The 17,869-nt window shown below is 41.5% G+C and overlaps 1 protein-coding gene across 11 annotated transcripts in view; it reads left to right on the top strand.

The window, feature by feature from the left end:
- Positions 1-17,869, top strand: part of mef2cb (myocyte enhancer factor 2cb) — a 67,465-nt gene that overhangs the window by 40,916 nt on the left and 8,680 nt on the right. For 2 of the 11 annotated variants that reach the window (XM_086173486.1, XM_086173487.1), the window contains 4 exons: positions 11,475-11,618; positions 11,821-11,958; positions 14,139-14,328; positions 15,080-15,127. In XM_086173486.1, coding sequence (XP_086029612.1) covers positions 11,475-11,618; positions 11,821-11,958; positions 14,139-14,328; positions 15,080-15,127 — 520 coding nt within the window. The remainder of the gene's footprint in view (positions 1-11,474; positions 11,619-11,820; positions 11,959-14,138; positions 14,329-15,079; positions 15,128-17,869) is intronic. The other 9 variants (XM_086173488.1, XM_086173489.1, XM_086173497.1 and 6 more) reach the window with 9 other exon arrangements.

Genomic DNA, 17,869 nt, shown 5'->3' with positions numbered 1-17,869 from the left:
ACCACTTGTAATCTATTATTCTGTGTCACACAATGTAAGAAAGACTCCCATCCCTAAGAGCTTATTTCAAATTTTCAAAGTAAAATCTAAGAAATATATTTCCGTTTTATTTCTGTAATAAAAACACACAGACATATCCTTAATGTGTTGTACCCCAGTAACTGAACATTTAACTCTCAAGACTGACTAGATAAATCAGTGAGGCATGCAGATAGATTTCCATAACTCAGTCTGCCAGTCTAGCAGACTGTGTACATGCAAATAACATTAGAAGAGAAATAAAATAAAACATAAACATAGATCCATCGCTTCTTTTACTTATCTTTATATTAGTCCTGACAGGTTTAGCTTCTGTACCTTACTAGACAGGCAAGTATAGTGATTTTATATTGTATTTAGAACCATTTCTTTTTAATTCAATGTATACTTTATTGATCCCTCGCAGGGAATCCCTGCATTTAACCCATCACGGATTTACCATAAGCAGTAGGCTGCCATCTATCAGCACCAGGGGAGCAGTTAGGGGTTCAGTGTCTTGCTCAACAACACTTTGATACACTAGGAGGAGCCGGGAATTGAACCAGGAATGTTCAGTTCCAAGGATGATCGCTTTACCTCTGGTGCCATGCCGCCCCCATTTTCCTGTCAATGATGGTAGTTTGGACCCAAAACAATGAAGTCCTGGCTGCTTCTTGACATGACTTCTCACGACTTCAAATCTAATATCATACTTGAGTTGTGCCAAATCCCTGTTTCACATGTTTTTTTTTCCTCTGTATTGAAAGAAAAAACAAAGGGTCATGAAATATTGGCTGGTGAGAGCTGAATTTTCCTGACTCGTAAGATATTGAGAATTAGAAAAAATACATTTGCTAGGATTCTTATAATAAGCCCATGGCCTGGACAGTATGTAGTTTATTGTGTGCCCAAACGGATACACTTAAGATCGGATGTTTGCATTCATGTGACTGTTGCTGGTGACAGTTGGCTTGAACCTTGCAGATTTGACGGTATTTGATGACATCAGCAACCATAGCACTCTTATGCCATTGGCTCAAGTATCACATGGCATTGCACATGGTCCTTGGTACTTAGCTGACCTCCCTGCCTGCTTGCCTACCTGCCAGAGGAAAGGCTGTTGGTCAATCCCATTTCCAGCAGATTAATCTAATCTGAAAGTTCCCTCTAATCTTAAACAGCAGCAGCAGCAGCAGCAAAAGCCTGCCGCCCCACCTATCCTCGATTTCCCCTCCCTTCGCTTTCTCCCTGTTCTCACCTAGAAAAGCTGCACACAGAGAAGGGGTAGGGGAGGAACATAGGGATGGATGAGTGTGAGAACGGAAGGAGGGAGGGAAAGAAGGATGGGGGGAGAAAGGCTGGTAATTATTTCCAAAGGTCATTCTGTTAATGACTACCCACTTGGCTAATGAGATTCAGCAAAGCTCCCTCACCATGTTTCACCCTGCGTATGTTTCACCGATGTGCCAAGATGTGTGAGAGGCACAGGTGTGATTTTAGTCCAGTGACAGTCCACTGGAGGGGTGTAAAGTTGCAGACAGGTGCATCGAGGAGACAGCAAATAGAATTGCTATATATGAAAATATTCACCTCACTTTTTATGCCTTATACATTGCTTGTTTGGCTATGAACGTGAAACATGAATTCAAACACATTCTAGATAACGTACCTTGGGTAATTTCAATGTCAGAAGGCTAGTCCTTATTCATTTCAATAAATGTATTCCTCAGCTTTCTCAATCTCCTTGCGAGTCAACAGGACATGTGATCTTCCTCTCTGAAGTACCAGTGTGCTCATGTTCTGCCCTTCTGCTGAAAAAATATTTTCCAGCATGTGTGCTATTCTGTGTGCTTATTTGGTTTCAAAACAGCATGGAGAACATTAGCCTTAAGGAGTTTCTGTGTTGATCAGCTCACTGAATGACTTCTTCTCATAGCTCTCAAAGACTGTGCAATTATTTCAGCCTGAATACCATTGCTAATTTATCCTCAACTACTTTTTAATTTGTCAGCATCCAGGGGAATTAATGGAGTCATATCATATCTTTTATCCTACAGTTGTCCACAGTAATTTCACGCTGCCATTTTGAGGTCTTAGGATTACTGTATACGGGATACAACATGAGGGGGGAGATGGGGTATTGGGTTGGGTTGCCACAGTGATCACAGTACTTTAGTGTTTACAAGTGGTGGAGAGACTAGCTTGTTTTTCTTGGTGGGCTGAGGATTAAGATCTGAAGCTTCTCTGACTAAGTCAATTAACCTTATGACACCAGTAATTCACTGTAACTTAACATCACTTTTTCAAAACAAGGTTCGGTAAAATTCTATGTAGATGTTGAAATGCATCATTGAAAAGAATATTTTCCAGTTTGGGCCTCATTCTTCATTTGCTGTGAACATGCGCCGTAAGTGAGCCCGCTGCAAGTAGACGCTGAATAGCAGTTTAAAATTGGCCCTCACGTGTTCTCAGTGATCACTTGTGATTGGATTTCTTATCCCTTGTCTAATCATGTAAACATTGCACAATTTCAGTTTGTAAAGTCTGAATATGCTGCCATTTTGAACAATGCTATTTACATATCAAACTTTTTGTTTCTTACTGATACCATATGTTGATATTTTTTAATGATCTTGAATTATTTTTAACCAAATCATCGAGGATGTTAAATGGTGGCATAGTTGTGCATGCGGTCAATTCATACATTTGATGTGAAAAAAATGCCTAACCAGGAAGCGTTTGCAAGTAATTTAAGGAATATATACATTCAAAATAGGGAAGATTTTTTGCAGATTAAGTACTTTAAGTTTTTACATACAATATTATGTTAGATTATACTTGCCATAGAGACACATACCTTTATATATGTCTGTGATCCTGAATATGTTGTTGAAATTAACTCATTAACAGAAAGTGTTAATGTAACCGAGTGTACACCAATAAGGCCTAGGTCAAGACTGCATTCGTTCTTAGGTAAGAATGCGGCTCATACGAGTCAAATCTCTCTTTCAATATGATCATGCTGTATCTGAAAGTATTTGCAAACGTTTGCCGAATGCATTTGCTGTACGGTTGTCTACTTTATAACTGGGATGCCAGGTTTGAGCTGCACCTGAGCAGTGTGTGATATAAACCATGTTGTAATTATGAAAGGTGGGAGAAAGCATACCTCAGCCATTTCATTTGCACCCAGTTCTACTCTTAGTTAATACACTGCTCAAAAAAAATAAAGGGAACACTAAAATAACACATCCTAGATCTGAATGAATGAAATATTCATATTAAATACTGTACTCTTAACATAGTTGAATGATCAATGGAAATCAAATTTATGAGCCCTTGGAGGTCTGGATTTGGAGACAAATTCAAAATTAAAGTGGAAAAACACACTACAGGCTGATCCAGCTTTGATGCAATGTTCTTAAAACAAGTCAAAATGAATCAGTTTTGCTTCCTAATTGGACAGTTTGATTTCACTGAAGTGTGACTGACTTGGGGTTACACTGTGTTGATTAAGTGTTCCCTTCTTTTTTGACCAGTATACTTGCTGTATACCATGTCAATATAAATGCTAGCTCTGGGAGTATTTCACAGAATATAAAACGACTTTACAAATGAATAGAAAAAAAAAAAAAGCTATCACTAAATGCACACTTTAACATCACTTGAATTTATAAAATGTCTAAATAAACAGCAATTTAAACAACAGTTTTTTTGATTCTCACTGTCAAGGGTAAGCCTTTATTCCCCTGTTGTCCTGTTTTTACCAGCAATGTCCCTTTTAGCTTTTCCATGTAGCTTCAGATCTCCTTTACTGTTTGTATAAATATGTTGTTTAGGCAGAAACAGGGAGAAAAAAAGTGCCAAACAGCTGCCTCTACTAGATGTTAGTATATCGGGCTTTTAAAAGATCTTAATTCAAAAGTCAGCACAACCGCTTGAAGGTTGTTAAATGGTTTAAATCTCATCTCAAGCTCGCAAACATCATTATCATTATCATTATACTCATTGTGAGAATCATCATTATTGTTTATATGATGGACTCTAAAACTTTATATTTAATACGTTTCTAAAGAAGGTTGATGGCCTAGAATTAGATTATTATGAAGTAGAACATAGTAATGTTACTAGAGTTCCTGTGTTGGGGTGATTTTTGAAAACAGATGTGTATATGAGAAATACTATTATATTAATTCTGTCTCCATCTCCTTATTTCTCTTTCTGAGTATCAAGTGTCATGAATTGCCCCCAGCAATCCAATGCACAACCTCAAAGTTCTGAGACACTGCAGTTGCTGTTAACATTTGATCCCATGGATAAAGATGATTAATCAATTCCCTTGTCCTCCTCCCTAAATGCCTAACTAAGAAACTCAGCTATTTAAATGACTTGAGGCAGAATAAAAAAGTCTTTTTGAAATAAGATTGTATATTGCCACAACTGTCAGTTAGCTCCGACACCAAAAAGTGATTTTTTTTTTTATCCTTATCTTTTTTTAATTGGCTGTGGTAGGCAGTGGCAAAACCCAGAGAGGTCCCAGTGCCCGCTTCAGATGTCGAGAAAATCACAGAGTTCATGTTTTATACGTTTATGCCACTTTCATTTTATATGAGAGGCTAAAACAAGGTTACAGATAATATACTTGATCTACAAGCTCAGCATTTTATTCCACATCAGACAGCCACTGCCCAGAAAAGCAGAACCTCAGACACGATGCTAAGTACCATTTGTTGCTCTGTCAGAGGTGTTTTTAAGGTCAATATGTTGAAGCGGAAGTCTGAGGTACACACACAACAACAAAAGAGGTTTTAAAAATAGATTGTTTGAAATGTGCCAATATGTGGTCCCTGTGGTGTAAAGCACTAAAACAGGCAGGCCACTTCTGAGGCCATGCTGCCAAAGGCAAGCCTTTTCCACCATACAGCCCAAAACAATTCACGCCAGCCATTAAGATGAAATGATGCCTTGTTCTTTGAAACTATTTGTAGAAAATTCAAAATAATGATGAGCTATTTTTAAAGATGGCATTCCCTGCCCTGCCTGGAGCCTCCCCCTTACTTCAACCCCTCCCTGCCATGATCACTGCTCTGGGCAGGGTTTCGAAATCCAAGGTCACTTCACAGAGGTCAAGCAGCTGGTCATTGTTACTCAAGGCCTCCCTCAGGCTCCCTTTTCCTGCCGTGGCACCACGCGATAAGCGACTGAGAGACAAAAGACGATAAATGATGATTAGTGGTGCGAGCAATAGAGTGTGGTTTTAAGGAGACTTGAAAACTTGAACTGGGGTCACTATGTCCAGACTTGACTGTCACATGTTGATGATCACTGCCGCCACGTTACGTTTTGTGTGCAGTTGCATTAAATTTCATAAATGTTAAATCACCAATACACATAAATTCATTATCATGTCCCTCATTTGAATAGACATGTATTATGCAAGTGGAGAGTAGACAGGATGAAAGACTAAGAATGTAGACATAAGTGCCCTCTTTATCCAGTTTTACTGAGCTGGCATTGTGTCTCATGTCTATCTGGATAATTATACAGTGTAGTGACTTGTCTGAATGACCACTTTGTTCCCAGTGCTGCTATGCTGCTGGACCAAACAGTGTTGGATACTGACATGTGCTTAGTGTGTGTGTCTTCCATATGGGAAATACTGAACCATCTGGTATTGTGCTGTGCACTGGCTAGCAAAGACTGCCTGTCTGTGAGTGGGCTCATCCGCAGGGGGCCTCTCTTAATGGTGATTTTATGGCACATGCACATCTCAATGACACGATTGGCAATATGTGGAGAAAAGTGTGGAAACTTAGTTTCCCTTTTGTGTGACTCTTTTTCACCATCATTTGCTCTAGTTCTTACACATTCATTTTTAATGTTTCATCCATCTAGTCAGCGGTATACAGTTCATAATTACTCAGTTAACCAGTTTCATTGTATAAAACCCACTGTGCCTATGTTTGATGGATACAAGGTGTTTCTGATCTCAGCAAAGGCTGGGACCAAGAGCCCGACTTCTATCAATGCAGTGTGAGGATAAATGATAACTGAAAAAACTTGGAGGTTGCCATTGTTTAGAACCCTAACCTAAAAAAAATCAAGGGTCCCTACCAAAATGCTCACTCACACATACACACTATAGCCATCATCTATGGGCATGCCCCTCGACATGGTCCTGGCATGTTCAAACCACGCTTAATGAAACTGTGGCCTTCTTGCCTTTGGTCTGCCATCTGCTTCCAATAAACTAAGCCAGCCTGATCCCTCTGATGTTCCCTCCACTCTGAAAAGCAGAGGGAAAGAAAGAGTGAGAAATGGAGACAGGGAGAGTGACGGCTGAAACAAAAATGAGAGCATGGCAAACAGAAAAAGAAGCAGAAATAAGAGGAATGAGAATGAGAACACATCCGTAACATTCTATTAGCCCATTACTGCTGCCAGCAAGGCCACTCAGTGTGCTCATTGTACGATGGCACTACTGATAATTCACCACCACTTCATATCCCCCTATCTGGTTATTTGTGAGGGAAAGAAGCAATGTTTCTTCTCACTACCTCAATCCATCAGACATTCAGCCACACTATTTCTCGCTAGTCTTCTTTAAAAAAATTTAGTTTCTCTAATGGCAAAAGCAAGACGGCTGCCTTGTGACTTACGGCTATCCAAACATCATTCCTTTTCCTTATATTCTACCTGATTTTATGTCGAGACATTTCATGTGTACATTAATATAAAGACAAGAGCAACAAAATGGATTCAATTTAAGAACAGGAAATATGATTCTACTCCTTTTTTAATATAGTTAATTTTGGTTCCTAGTTTAAAATTTTTATAGTAAGAAAGTTTGGTGGATAAAACTAAAGTAGAGAAACCACAAGGCGGTCATGACATTCAGTCATGTTTATTTTTTATGGCAAAAAATGATGCTGTACTTTCAGTTTTTTTCAGTTTCAAAATAGTAATCAGTTTGTTATTTGATTGGATGTCACCATAAAGTCATAATTGCTGCTATTGTGAAAACTTTTTACATTATGGAACTACCCAAGGTCTTTTATTTATCTATATATCTATTTATCTATCAAGCTGTTTATTTATATATTTATCTATCTTTGGTTCATTTACAGATATGTGTATTCTGAAGTGCTGCCAAAAACTTATAATGGTCTGGTGTAAATGGGCCTTTTTTTTGTGTCTTTAGTTTTTGTTTTTTACAAACAAGTTAGTTGTTGAATTGATGCTTTCAGCTATTAGGTTGATGACATTCAGAAACGTGGCCAAACTGTCACCGATAACCATAAACACAATACTGAAAGTGGCATTCCCTCCAGTAACTGCCAAAAGGACTAAAGTGTGGGAATGGTTAGTAATGAAGATCTGTCTCAGTACAACCAATCGTCTCATTTCCTCTACCAGAAATAAACAAATCACGTCAGCAATGTTTTGACTTATTTGGAGGTATCGCTCAAAATGAGGGGAAAGGACAGAGGCACGGAGACAAAGACAGACTGAGCACCAGACTGGGACAAAAAGATGAGAACAGAGAGACGGATAACGGGATAGAGAGGGTGAGCAGGGTGGCAGAATGCCGAGCAGACGGATCCTGGTATGGCAGGAGCTCTGGGCAGGCATCAGCTGTCCCTAGCAGACCCCCCTGGGGCCCAGCAAAATTCACTCACAAATACCCTCCACAGTTTATCTCAGGGGTTCCACGAAGTTCAGTGCTGCACCCCAAAATTATGAAGTGCGTGAAAAAACATTTTCAGTGCTAATAAAACTCATGACAATATATTTGACAAAAAAGATGGTATATCTGATGAACACTTGGTTATGGTTAGCGTAAATGACTGCTGAGATACAACCGCAATGATATTAATTGTTAAAAAAAGCAACAAAATAATTAGTTTAAACTTGGCTTTTTATTTAAACATGCATCCAGTCCCATTCATTTGATTCATTAACCACCTTTATCTAGCTTTTTAACCCTCATATTATGTTAAGGGTCAATTTGTCCCATCTGGTCAATGGGTCAAATGGGTCAAATTGACCCTTAACATAATATGAGGGTCAATGAAGTTGCTTTGCATTGGTCATAATTATCATGTGTGGCCGATTACACCAGTATCTTTAACTTCAGCAGGTAATCGGCCCTTTTATTTCAAATTCGCTTCATATTACCTACTTTCCAATGAGGGGGACTTTTCTTAGCAGTGTTAATTAGTATATAGTATAATAAGTATAAATGATCTCTTTATTTATAGCCTGATTCCTATTTGTGTGCCGAATTTTTTACTAGTAAGTCAATATGCACAACAGGCCTGCCAAGGCCTCATTACACCTTAAAGGACAAGGGCCCTCATTACTTTTAGTAATGATGCCTGTGTTAACGCTGCAAAGAAAAGTTAAAAATCCCTTGTAGATTATGGGCCGATGTTCACCGAGAGTGCTTTCTTGGCCAGCAAAGCTGTGGGTGAAGAAGCTGAAGGGACGGGTGTCTAAGTATGTAGGACACTGTGTCTATGCCGTCCCTGCATCACAGAGGCCATGTGACAAATTGTGTCATAAGGGAGCATCTTGGAGAAGCGGTTTAATTAGGAACGAGCCTTCAATTTGGCTACAAAGAAAATGGAGCCGAGCAAGCAAACTGGGCTTTTTGCAGTTTTCCCCTCTCTCTTTGTCTCCATGTCTGTATCCAATGACTTCCCTAATGAAACTTCCAAACATCATACTTTGTAAAATTTTGTGGAGTTCCTTTTATGATTACGCAGTTAAGGAGTATGGTTGCTTACATTGTTTTTTCCAAAATAACAATATGGAGCAGAGCTTCCAAATGCACAACAAATTAGGGTCAAAAATAAAATACTTCATAATTAGCTGGAGGGGTTGTGCTATGGTGCTCGGCTTGTGGGGTGGTGAGATGGACAGCGCACAGCCAGGGCCTTCTAAGGTTGTATGAGCTCTCCAAATCATCTGATTGGTTACTGGGGTTGTGTGTCAGTCTTTGGCAACAGGTGTGATGTCACTGAGCAGGTGGACATAACTTGGATGAGTGGCATTGCGCCCTTGTACCGCACCCTTGGTGTGCTGATCCCTGCTGGATAGCGAAGCCTTGGCCACATGCTTCAAAGTCATATAACACACACACACACACACACGCACACGCACACGCACACACACACACACACACACACACACACACACACACACACACACACACGTACATCATGGGTTCTTGCGACCCATCAACGCCCAACATAACCACTGCCAAGCCCCCTGCCAGACTACGCGCTCAGTTTCCCCATATAGGTGTCACCTTTTCCCCAGCTCTCGTTCCATGGTCCAAGCAATGTCCCCTCTCCTATTGCTCCAAGAATGGAAGCAGATCTGTGGCGGTGAGAGCAGAGATCGCTGTATGAAGAAAGAGAAGTTTTCTTTTTCTTTTTATTTTCTGGCTTGGTTTCTCCAGCAAACTGAAAAGACCCAGTAGTTCTGCTCTTGTCAGTTCAATATGATGAATTGCCAAGACCAAAATGTAGCTGCACCAGAAAAAAATGAAGAAAAAAATCAAAACTTTCACATCTCATGCCTTTGCCAAAAAAGACAGCATGATAAACCTCTGTAACCCCTTTGTTCTTTTGACTCATCCACCTCAGATACAACAAATGTGCCTGATTCACTGTGGAAGTCAGATCTCCTGCATCGCCTTGGTTGATTTGTTTGGTGTGATTTCCTGAAGACTGTCAAAGATGTGAGAGACACTTTCAAATTCAGTATTTCAGATTTCCACTCTGGGGGCCAAGTGAGGATTCAGAGAGAGAAGAGGAGAGCCAGCAAATGTTGACACGCTTACAGTAGCTGCCTCGTCACGAGACGCCTCAGGAATCAAACAGTTAGCGCACACACAAAAGAAGCCCTCTAAGTTCACTAAAACCACACTGAAAACAGGCCTTTGTTGCGCTGACATGAGAGATGAGTGGATTGTTATTTGTTTTCTAAGCAGACAGATTGCTCCCTGTCACTTCCGTTGCCAGTGATCGAGTAGCTAGCACTCATATCTGTCCTCTGAGTGAGCACTGACGGAGACAAACAAATGAGAGGAAGAAGTTCACCAAGATTAAGTTATCCTAGCATCTATCTTCCTCATTTCTCCGCACTGTCTTTCTCTCCTTTTTTCTTGACGCTAACACCCACTCTCACACCCACGCATACGTGCACAAACACACTCGTTCCCCTCTTCCCCTCCCACACACAAACTCACACCAATGAACACATTCACACACTATATCATATACAGAGGCATGCGCGTACACACGTACACACACACACACACACACACTCACACACACACTTGATCAGCATCAAATACAGGGTGTACTCAAGTAAATTTAATTACGTCTGTCTGATATAGAGCTTCAGATGAAAGTAAGAGAGCGCAGTGTGAAGCAACGACTGCACAGACAGAAGCAGGCCCATGATATTCCTCCTGTAGACTAATCTCCCTTTATTAAAGCCAGAGGGAGAGAGGGAAGGGGGGGTTGGTGGGGTGGGAAACAGTGAAGGGGAGTAAAAGGAGGGTGTGGGGGACTGTCTTTGAAGAGATCTTGATAACTGTCAGCTACTGTACTTTTCTCCACTCCTCGTCTGTCTTTGTCTCTCAGTTTTATGAGGCAAATGAACACAGCACCTATCGGCACGCGTTTCCCGGCTCCAGCAAACATGCACTTGTGCTATCACACACAGTAATGCGCGCTGAAACTAATCCCAGTTGTTATGGTTGTCAACAATATCTAAAAAAGGACAGAGGCAGCTCTCTCCTGCGCACTGCCTCTTTGTCTGCGTCTCTTATCCACTCCAAGGGAGTGGTGGGCAAGTTTGAAGTGAGCTTTTCTGCCCATCTGTGAGTTTCTGGAGACTCTAATGGGAGCAGGTGGCCATCAGGTGGCCAAAACAGAAACTGCTCCATTCAATCGTGTGAATATCACAGACGTAAACTAACACTTCTATATTTACCTTGACTTCTCCATCAGTGTCAAACAGTCATTTTAGAAATTGTGTTTGTGATTTTCCTCTTCCCTAAATAACTTTGCATTTGAAGGGCCCTTGTTTTGTCATTAAATGCTGGAGTTTGATCATTTGTCTTGTGTGCGAAAGAATCCTGCGATCCCCAGTGTTAAAGCTGCATTGTCTCGCAGCATGTCAAAATACCTTGTGGCAAAAAGCCAGAGTCTCAATTTTGGATAATGAATGAGGAACAAAACATGCCTTCCTTTTTTTAATGTCAAAATTGTTTCCACAAATCCTCCCCGTCTGACTTGTCATTTGTCTACTCTTGATTCTTTTCTTGAAACCACCGCCACATAGCATAGCTCTTCATCATTTTCCCCTCCCCAACTGTTCACCTGGGTCACAGTTCCTCAAACCCATGCCCTTCAACTGTGCAACTGCTCTGTTTGCAGACATTGAGAAAGAAGGGCCTAAATGGCTGTGACAGCCCAGACCCCGACGCAGATGACTCGGTCGGCCACAGCCCCGAGTCAGAGGACAAATACAGGAAAATAAACGAGGACATTGATCTGATGATCAGCAGACAGAGACTGTGTGTAAGTACCTCTTGTTGAACCCTGAGCCTTCCTCTCACTTGTCTTTCCTCTCCCCCTCCCCGCCCCAACCCCATTTTCCCCTCATGGTCTTTGTCACTTTTTGTCCTTGTCTCCTCGTTTCGTACTCTGTCCCCACCGTCCACCTCTCCATCCCTTCGTCTGTATTTCCCTCCATCCTCTCTGTGGTTTTGGGACCTGGCAGGCGTTGAGCAAGAAGGAGAACAAAGGCGGCGAGAGCCCGGAGCTCGAGTCCGCTCTCATCCTCACCCCCCGAACTGAGGAGAAATACAAACAGATTAACGAGGAGTTTGATCACATGATTAAAAGTCATAAGATACCTGTAAGTACTGGGTTGCCATTGCGCAGCATCCTTAGCGGGCTAACAAAATGCTGACAGGCCAGCAACTGCCGAGCTAACCCAGCTAACCACCATTGTTTGCTAGAAGACTAAATACACCAAGTGAGAGTGAGCGTAAGGCCGCAGATTATATTGTATACTTACGGTAAAAAAAAATTACAGTTCTTTGATTTTCTCTGATTACAGTTGAGGAAAGGTCTCTAATTTGACATAACTGTAACCACAACTAGTGGGCATTTTGTATAGTAATTGCAGACTTTCTGTCATGACAACTTTTAACCCTACTGGGTTCCCACCTTGAACCTGTTACCCATAATCCCTTGCCAGGCTCTCAGGGGAGGTGTGGTCTGCATGTGTTTTACTTTTGCTGCACTAAATAACGGCGCTCAGTCACCCGCAAAAAGGACAGACAGGATGGCGATGAAACAGCAACAGACATCCAGAAACAGAGGCTTACTGTGAACCTCGCAAAACCTGTTTGAAAAAAAATACTTTTTATGGCTGATATATACTTTTCCAAAATATCATGTCTGTTGATGAAGTTTTTTTTTTTTTTTTGAGACGCATCAGCTGTTGAATTTTCAGCATAGTTAGATTTTACAGAAAAATCAAATCTTTAGCCAGCTGCCAGATACCGCAAAATAAAAGCTGCTTACTATGTAAACCGATCCTTCCCCCCATTCAGAGATTACCATGTTGGAATGGTTACTCGAAAATATATAATCGTATGGTTCATAATTCAGAGAAGAACAGTAGTTTCTGACAAAGCCCCGTGGTGCACGGGGTGGGGGGGATGTGGTTTCAAGCAAAATGAGTTGGTGAGCTCGGGTGGTGTGGTGGGGCGAGATGCTTTTGGGATCTGGGTAGTGATGGGGGGTGGAGCAGTGGGTGGGTGTGTGTTGGGGGTGGGGAGGGGATCAGCACACAACAAGTGGCAGTTCAATGTGTGGTCGGGGTGGCTGCCAAGCACTAGGCCTCTGGATTGCAGCGGACTGGTTGGGGGAGTGTGGGGAGAAGTAGAGGAGGAAGATGAGTGAAAACAGGAAGGATGCCACCCGTTAAAGGACAGCATACAAACAGGGCCCTTTCCCCAGCAATGGGTGTAAAACACACAATCCTGTGTGAGGATGTAAAATAAGTAAGTTTGAGTAATCGTCCGCGAACTCCAAAACAGGACTCAACCTGAAAAAGCACAGATTTTTTTTTTTTTAAAACTGAAGAAGACAAGGTGGCATTAAGCAGAACTCTCACTGTGCTGATGTTCCCGTGGATGAGGTCCCTGTGTTCTGAGACACATGGCAGTAATTTAAGGCCCTATTTTCTTCTTCCTAAAGCTAACATTTTAGATCAACCACTTCCAGGGCACTCCCAAGGTTAAACCTTTCTGCCAAGTGACACAATAAACATGAAAAACTAGATGCCTGGGGCTTTTTCTCTTCATCTCCTTCATGATGAGACTGCTAACTGATCTATGTATACCTGCTCTGTAGGCTCAGTGATGTTTTCACTGGCAGTTAGAATTATCCCTTAGAATAGTCAAATCGAATTGGCTGAGTTCCCCATAAGATTCATTATTTCGTAAATATCATAATGCTGTAACCGATTATCAGTAGTAAGCGCTCACTGGAGCAAACGCTTTCGCCTCAACCTTTTTTTCTTTTTTCACTGAGATCACAATGAATATCACAAAACATCTGGGTAAAAGCTAACTTGCGGGAAGATATTCAAACTAACCAACCTGTTCTGATGGATATTAAGCATTTCCAACCCAAACATCATAGAAGGCTTTTGAGTTACTCTAGGGGGAAAGTTCTAGTACTTTTCTCTCTGTGCCGTGTTCCCCTTTAGCACCCACACTTTCTTTGGGTTTCAGTCTTTGCTTATGTTTTCTGTTTCATTTAACTGTGCATGGCTGTCTGTTCTGATTTCTTCTATTTGTCCTTTTCAACATCAGTGTCTGTGTTTTTCTGTTTGGTAGGTTGTTTTCTCTTTTATTTGATGTATTTTGGAGCAACACTGTACAGACAAATAGTGTAAATGTCCTCAGTTTTCCTACAGCGAATCTGAATCATCGCGGCACTTTGATTCCTCAACTACTGTTTGTGGTCTTGTACACTAATGAAATTGGCCGTCTGTCTCTCCATTTTCCCTGTATTTTTCAGCAGGCCATGCCCCCATCAAATTACGACATGCCCGTGTCCATTCCTGTTAGCAACCAGAACAATCTAATTTACAGCCATCCTGGCGGCTCCCTAGGAAACCACAACCTGTTGCCCCTGGCACACCATGGTCTTCAGAGAAACAGCATGTCCCCTGGCGTTACACACAGACCCCCCAGTGCAGGTAACACAGGTAGGGCCTTACATGCACTGTGTATGGGCTGTTTACCTATTTGTTTAACTTTAGCAACTGTGTGCTTGTCTGTCATGCTAGACTAAGTCTGCTGAACATCCTATTTTCTTTGTGGCAACAATACTACTAAAACTCATTTCAGTAAACTTAAGTCAACTTACTTCCGAATCATACTAAATCCTCTTACATAGTCTTGCTGACTTATTTTGAGTTTTTACACATAGGATATATGGCCCTATGTCTAGTCTTTGAGTTGTTGGTGACATAAGCAAATCAGGCCTGCTGGTTTGTTATTGTTGTCCAGAGTCCTTTTTCTGTCTCACTGGTCTTCAGGCTGCCGCCCACACCCTCACCCTGTCATTATAACTGGATACTAGAAGTGCCAGCACAAACTAAATATGAGTTTTGGAGCTTGGAGCATCCACACCAAACCGCACATGTGCTGGACCCTCCTACTCTTCCACCTCACATGGCTTAAAAATAATAATGTGTCATTTTTCTTGGATAGAAACTACATGTATTCATTCGCAGTGTCCAGTTAAGGTTTGAGTGGGAGGTAGTATTACTTCTGGTACCAGTGCACATATGATACAGTGAAACACACATGCACACAAAGCAGACTGTGATTAAATTGAGTTTGCTTCTGAAAGGCCAGCGAGGTAAGAGAAGGGAGGCAGAGTGGATGTTATGTGGGTGTCTATCCTCTAATGGTTTTCTCTCGTTTGCTCTCTTCTTTCTTTTCATCTTTCAGGTGGCCTCATGGGTGCTGACCTCACCACTGGCGCAGGCACCAGTGCTGGTAAGAATGGCCTCTTCTTCTCGTGCACAATTGTCTGCTTACACACACACACACACATACACACACACACACACACACACACACACACACACACACACACACACACACACGCACGCGCACACGCACATGTACACGCACACACACACACAAACACAAACTTGGTACCTACTCACCCACTCAAAGCCATAAAATGCATGACTAATATTAAACCAAACCCATGTGGAGATTTTGTCCATGATGTGTTGATGTTAGTGGTCATGGAGTTCATCTGGGAATGTTTGCCCAGTGCTGGAGCTGTGACATATCCTGCCTCCGTTTAGCAATAAAATGATATGACACGGGGAAGGAAAGAAATTTACTTTATTTTATTTTAAAGCAGCAGATTGACGAACAAACAGAGGAGGTCATGGTGTTTTGAATTCATAGGGTTCCTTATTCCTCTATACTTATTTCTCTCTTAACTACCATTTGAAATACCATATTGACTTGCAGAAATCTCTTGCAGTAACTACAGTAATTTATTCATAATTATGTTAAAATGTTAAGATGTTAAAATGTCTCACTGGGCTATAACAGCCCTGTATGTCAGTAGGACTTTCCCTGAAGACACACCAGGCCAAAGTTTATGGCAAAGAGACTCCCTTTTTAAAGGGTAATATTTTACTGCCTCGACATCTTTAAGCGTGTAAAAAGAGAGAGAGAAGGCATGGGAGGGCACAGCTGGGCGGCACTGTCTGCCCCCTGGGGCTCCATCACAGAGGTCAATGCCTGGTTTCTCTGTCTAGTCACTCATCACACACACAAACACATACATACACAACAGGACCAATTGTTGTGGCGTGTGTTCCTTCAATGGCGTGTTGCAGAGCATGCTTAAAAATGTAGTCTTTGTCTGGCTGAGGCGACAGAACACAGGCACTCTGTCAGTGCTGCACGTCGCTCAGCAGCAGCGAAAAACACAACGTGAAGAAAGACTTGCGCATACTAAAAGATTCCATTCAAAGGTCTCTTAAGAGAGAGCAAGAAGGGGGCCAAGGGATGACCATCCACTGGTGGGAGAAGCATGCTTGCAAGAGAGACAGTGGGCTAACAGATGGATGTGTCATGTGAAATTGGGCAGCCACAGTGCTGCCCGGAGTGACTCGGTTGCGAGGTGCGCACAGAGACAGGTTTTAAGGTTCTCCTCACTGAAAGTTCTGATACGGTTTTTTACCTGTCAAGTCCACATGTGAGTTTAAGTGCATGTCTGGATTTGTGTTTGTGTTTCTGACAAACACACAGCACTTCCTTTGTTTCTCAGATGTCATGGTTCCAATGTGTCTAAAGAGAGAAAATGACAGCTTTTAAAGCTTTTGTCACATGAGACTAGTATTAACTGGGGTCCCCCAGGTAGGATTATAAGTTGTTTATCTGACTCCCATACAAATGTGTCCAGCACTGTGATGTTAATATTCCTTTGTGAAATACCTTCCGTATTTTTAAAAACACAAGCCTTGTTGAGATGGACTTGATTGCCTTGTCATCTTGTCATCAAGTGCTTTGGATTAACTTTTAATGGATGAATTACATTCAATATGTTTTCTAGTTGCTGTTGTAATTGGAACTTGAGCATTATTTTTGTTAATCTCGTGAAAATAATAGCCTTGATAGTGTTAAGTATAATTTTAGTAGCTTCCCACCTCTTGGAGAGTAGAGTCCACATGAACAGTCCAATGAAGTGGCATTTTTGTTATTTTAAGTTTTCCTCCCTAAATCATGCATATTATATTATCTATTCAAATTACATCCCAGTCACTTTTCTTGTTTTTTTTATCAGGTATTGTCATTAAAAAGGGAGGATTAATTACTTTTACTTAAGGAAAGTTTTCGGGGAAGGCCTTGTTACTGATTGCAACATCGGGTCTCCACTTTAAACCTATTGAACATTACAAACTCCAGGATTTCATTTCTATTTGACATTTAATATGAGAATAGGAAGAATTCATCATACACAGAGATAAACCTTGGTAATACTGTTAACTAGAAAACATAAACAGTGGAGGTATGTTCCATGAAAAGCAGACATTGGAAAAAATTCCAGATCCAGCAGTCCTCCCCCCCAGGTAATGCTTGTCCAGCGCAAATAGGGCATGTTACTGAAAAGCTGAATCATTTCTTCTCCTCTCCCATATGGAAATATTGTGGGAAGTGTGTACGTGCATGTTCACTCAGTCATGTACAGTTTGTGTTCAGTCTATCAATTCCTGTACTGCCTTAGAGAGAAAAGTAAGGTGAGGAACCAGACAGAGTGTAAGACAGAGTGAAACAGAACTGACGAAGGAAGCCCAGGCTTGTGAAAGGCTCCCACAGTCTCCATTTGTGCGATTATGGAGCTGTCATCCTATGCTTCCATCAGCGCTCTGCTGCCAACCAAAGCACTGCAACGAATTGACCACAAACTCCTGTCACTTCACACACCGATTACTCTAAAAGGAGTTCGGACGTGATTATCTCATCACTGATTAAAATCACAAAGCGATGTAAGATGAAGATGGCAATGCTGTCTTCAGAATTGACAAAAGTTCAGTTTCAGATGATGAGACAATGTGAGTCTCAAACTAACGGCACAGGTTCTGAGCATACGTGTAACACCTTGCTTCAGTTGGAGAATTCAGGGTTGAATGCACATTAGCCCAAACCGCAACGGAAGAGTGTGTCTATGTGGAATAGAATGGAGCGCGCCTGTTAGACCACAACAGGACA

The sequence above is a fragment of the Fistularia commersonii genome, chromosome 26, assembly GCF_037954325.1.
Source record: "Fistularia commersonii isolate RoL2024-O1a breed Wild chromosome 26, RoL_Fcom_v1.0, whole genome shotgun sequence".
Lineage (NCBI taxonomy): Eukaryota > Metazoa > Chordata > Actinopteri > Syngnathiformes > Fistulariidae > Fistularia > Fistularia commersonii.
This window is presented reverse-complemented; position numbering and strand designations above follow the sequence as displayed.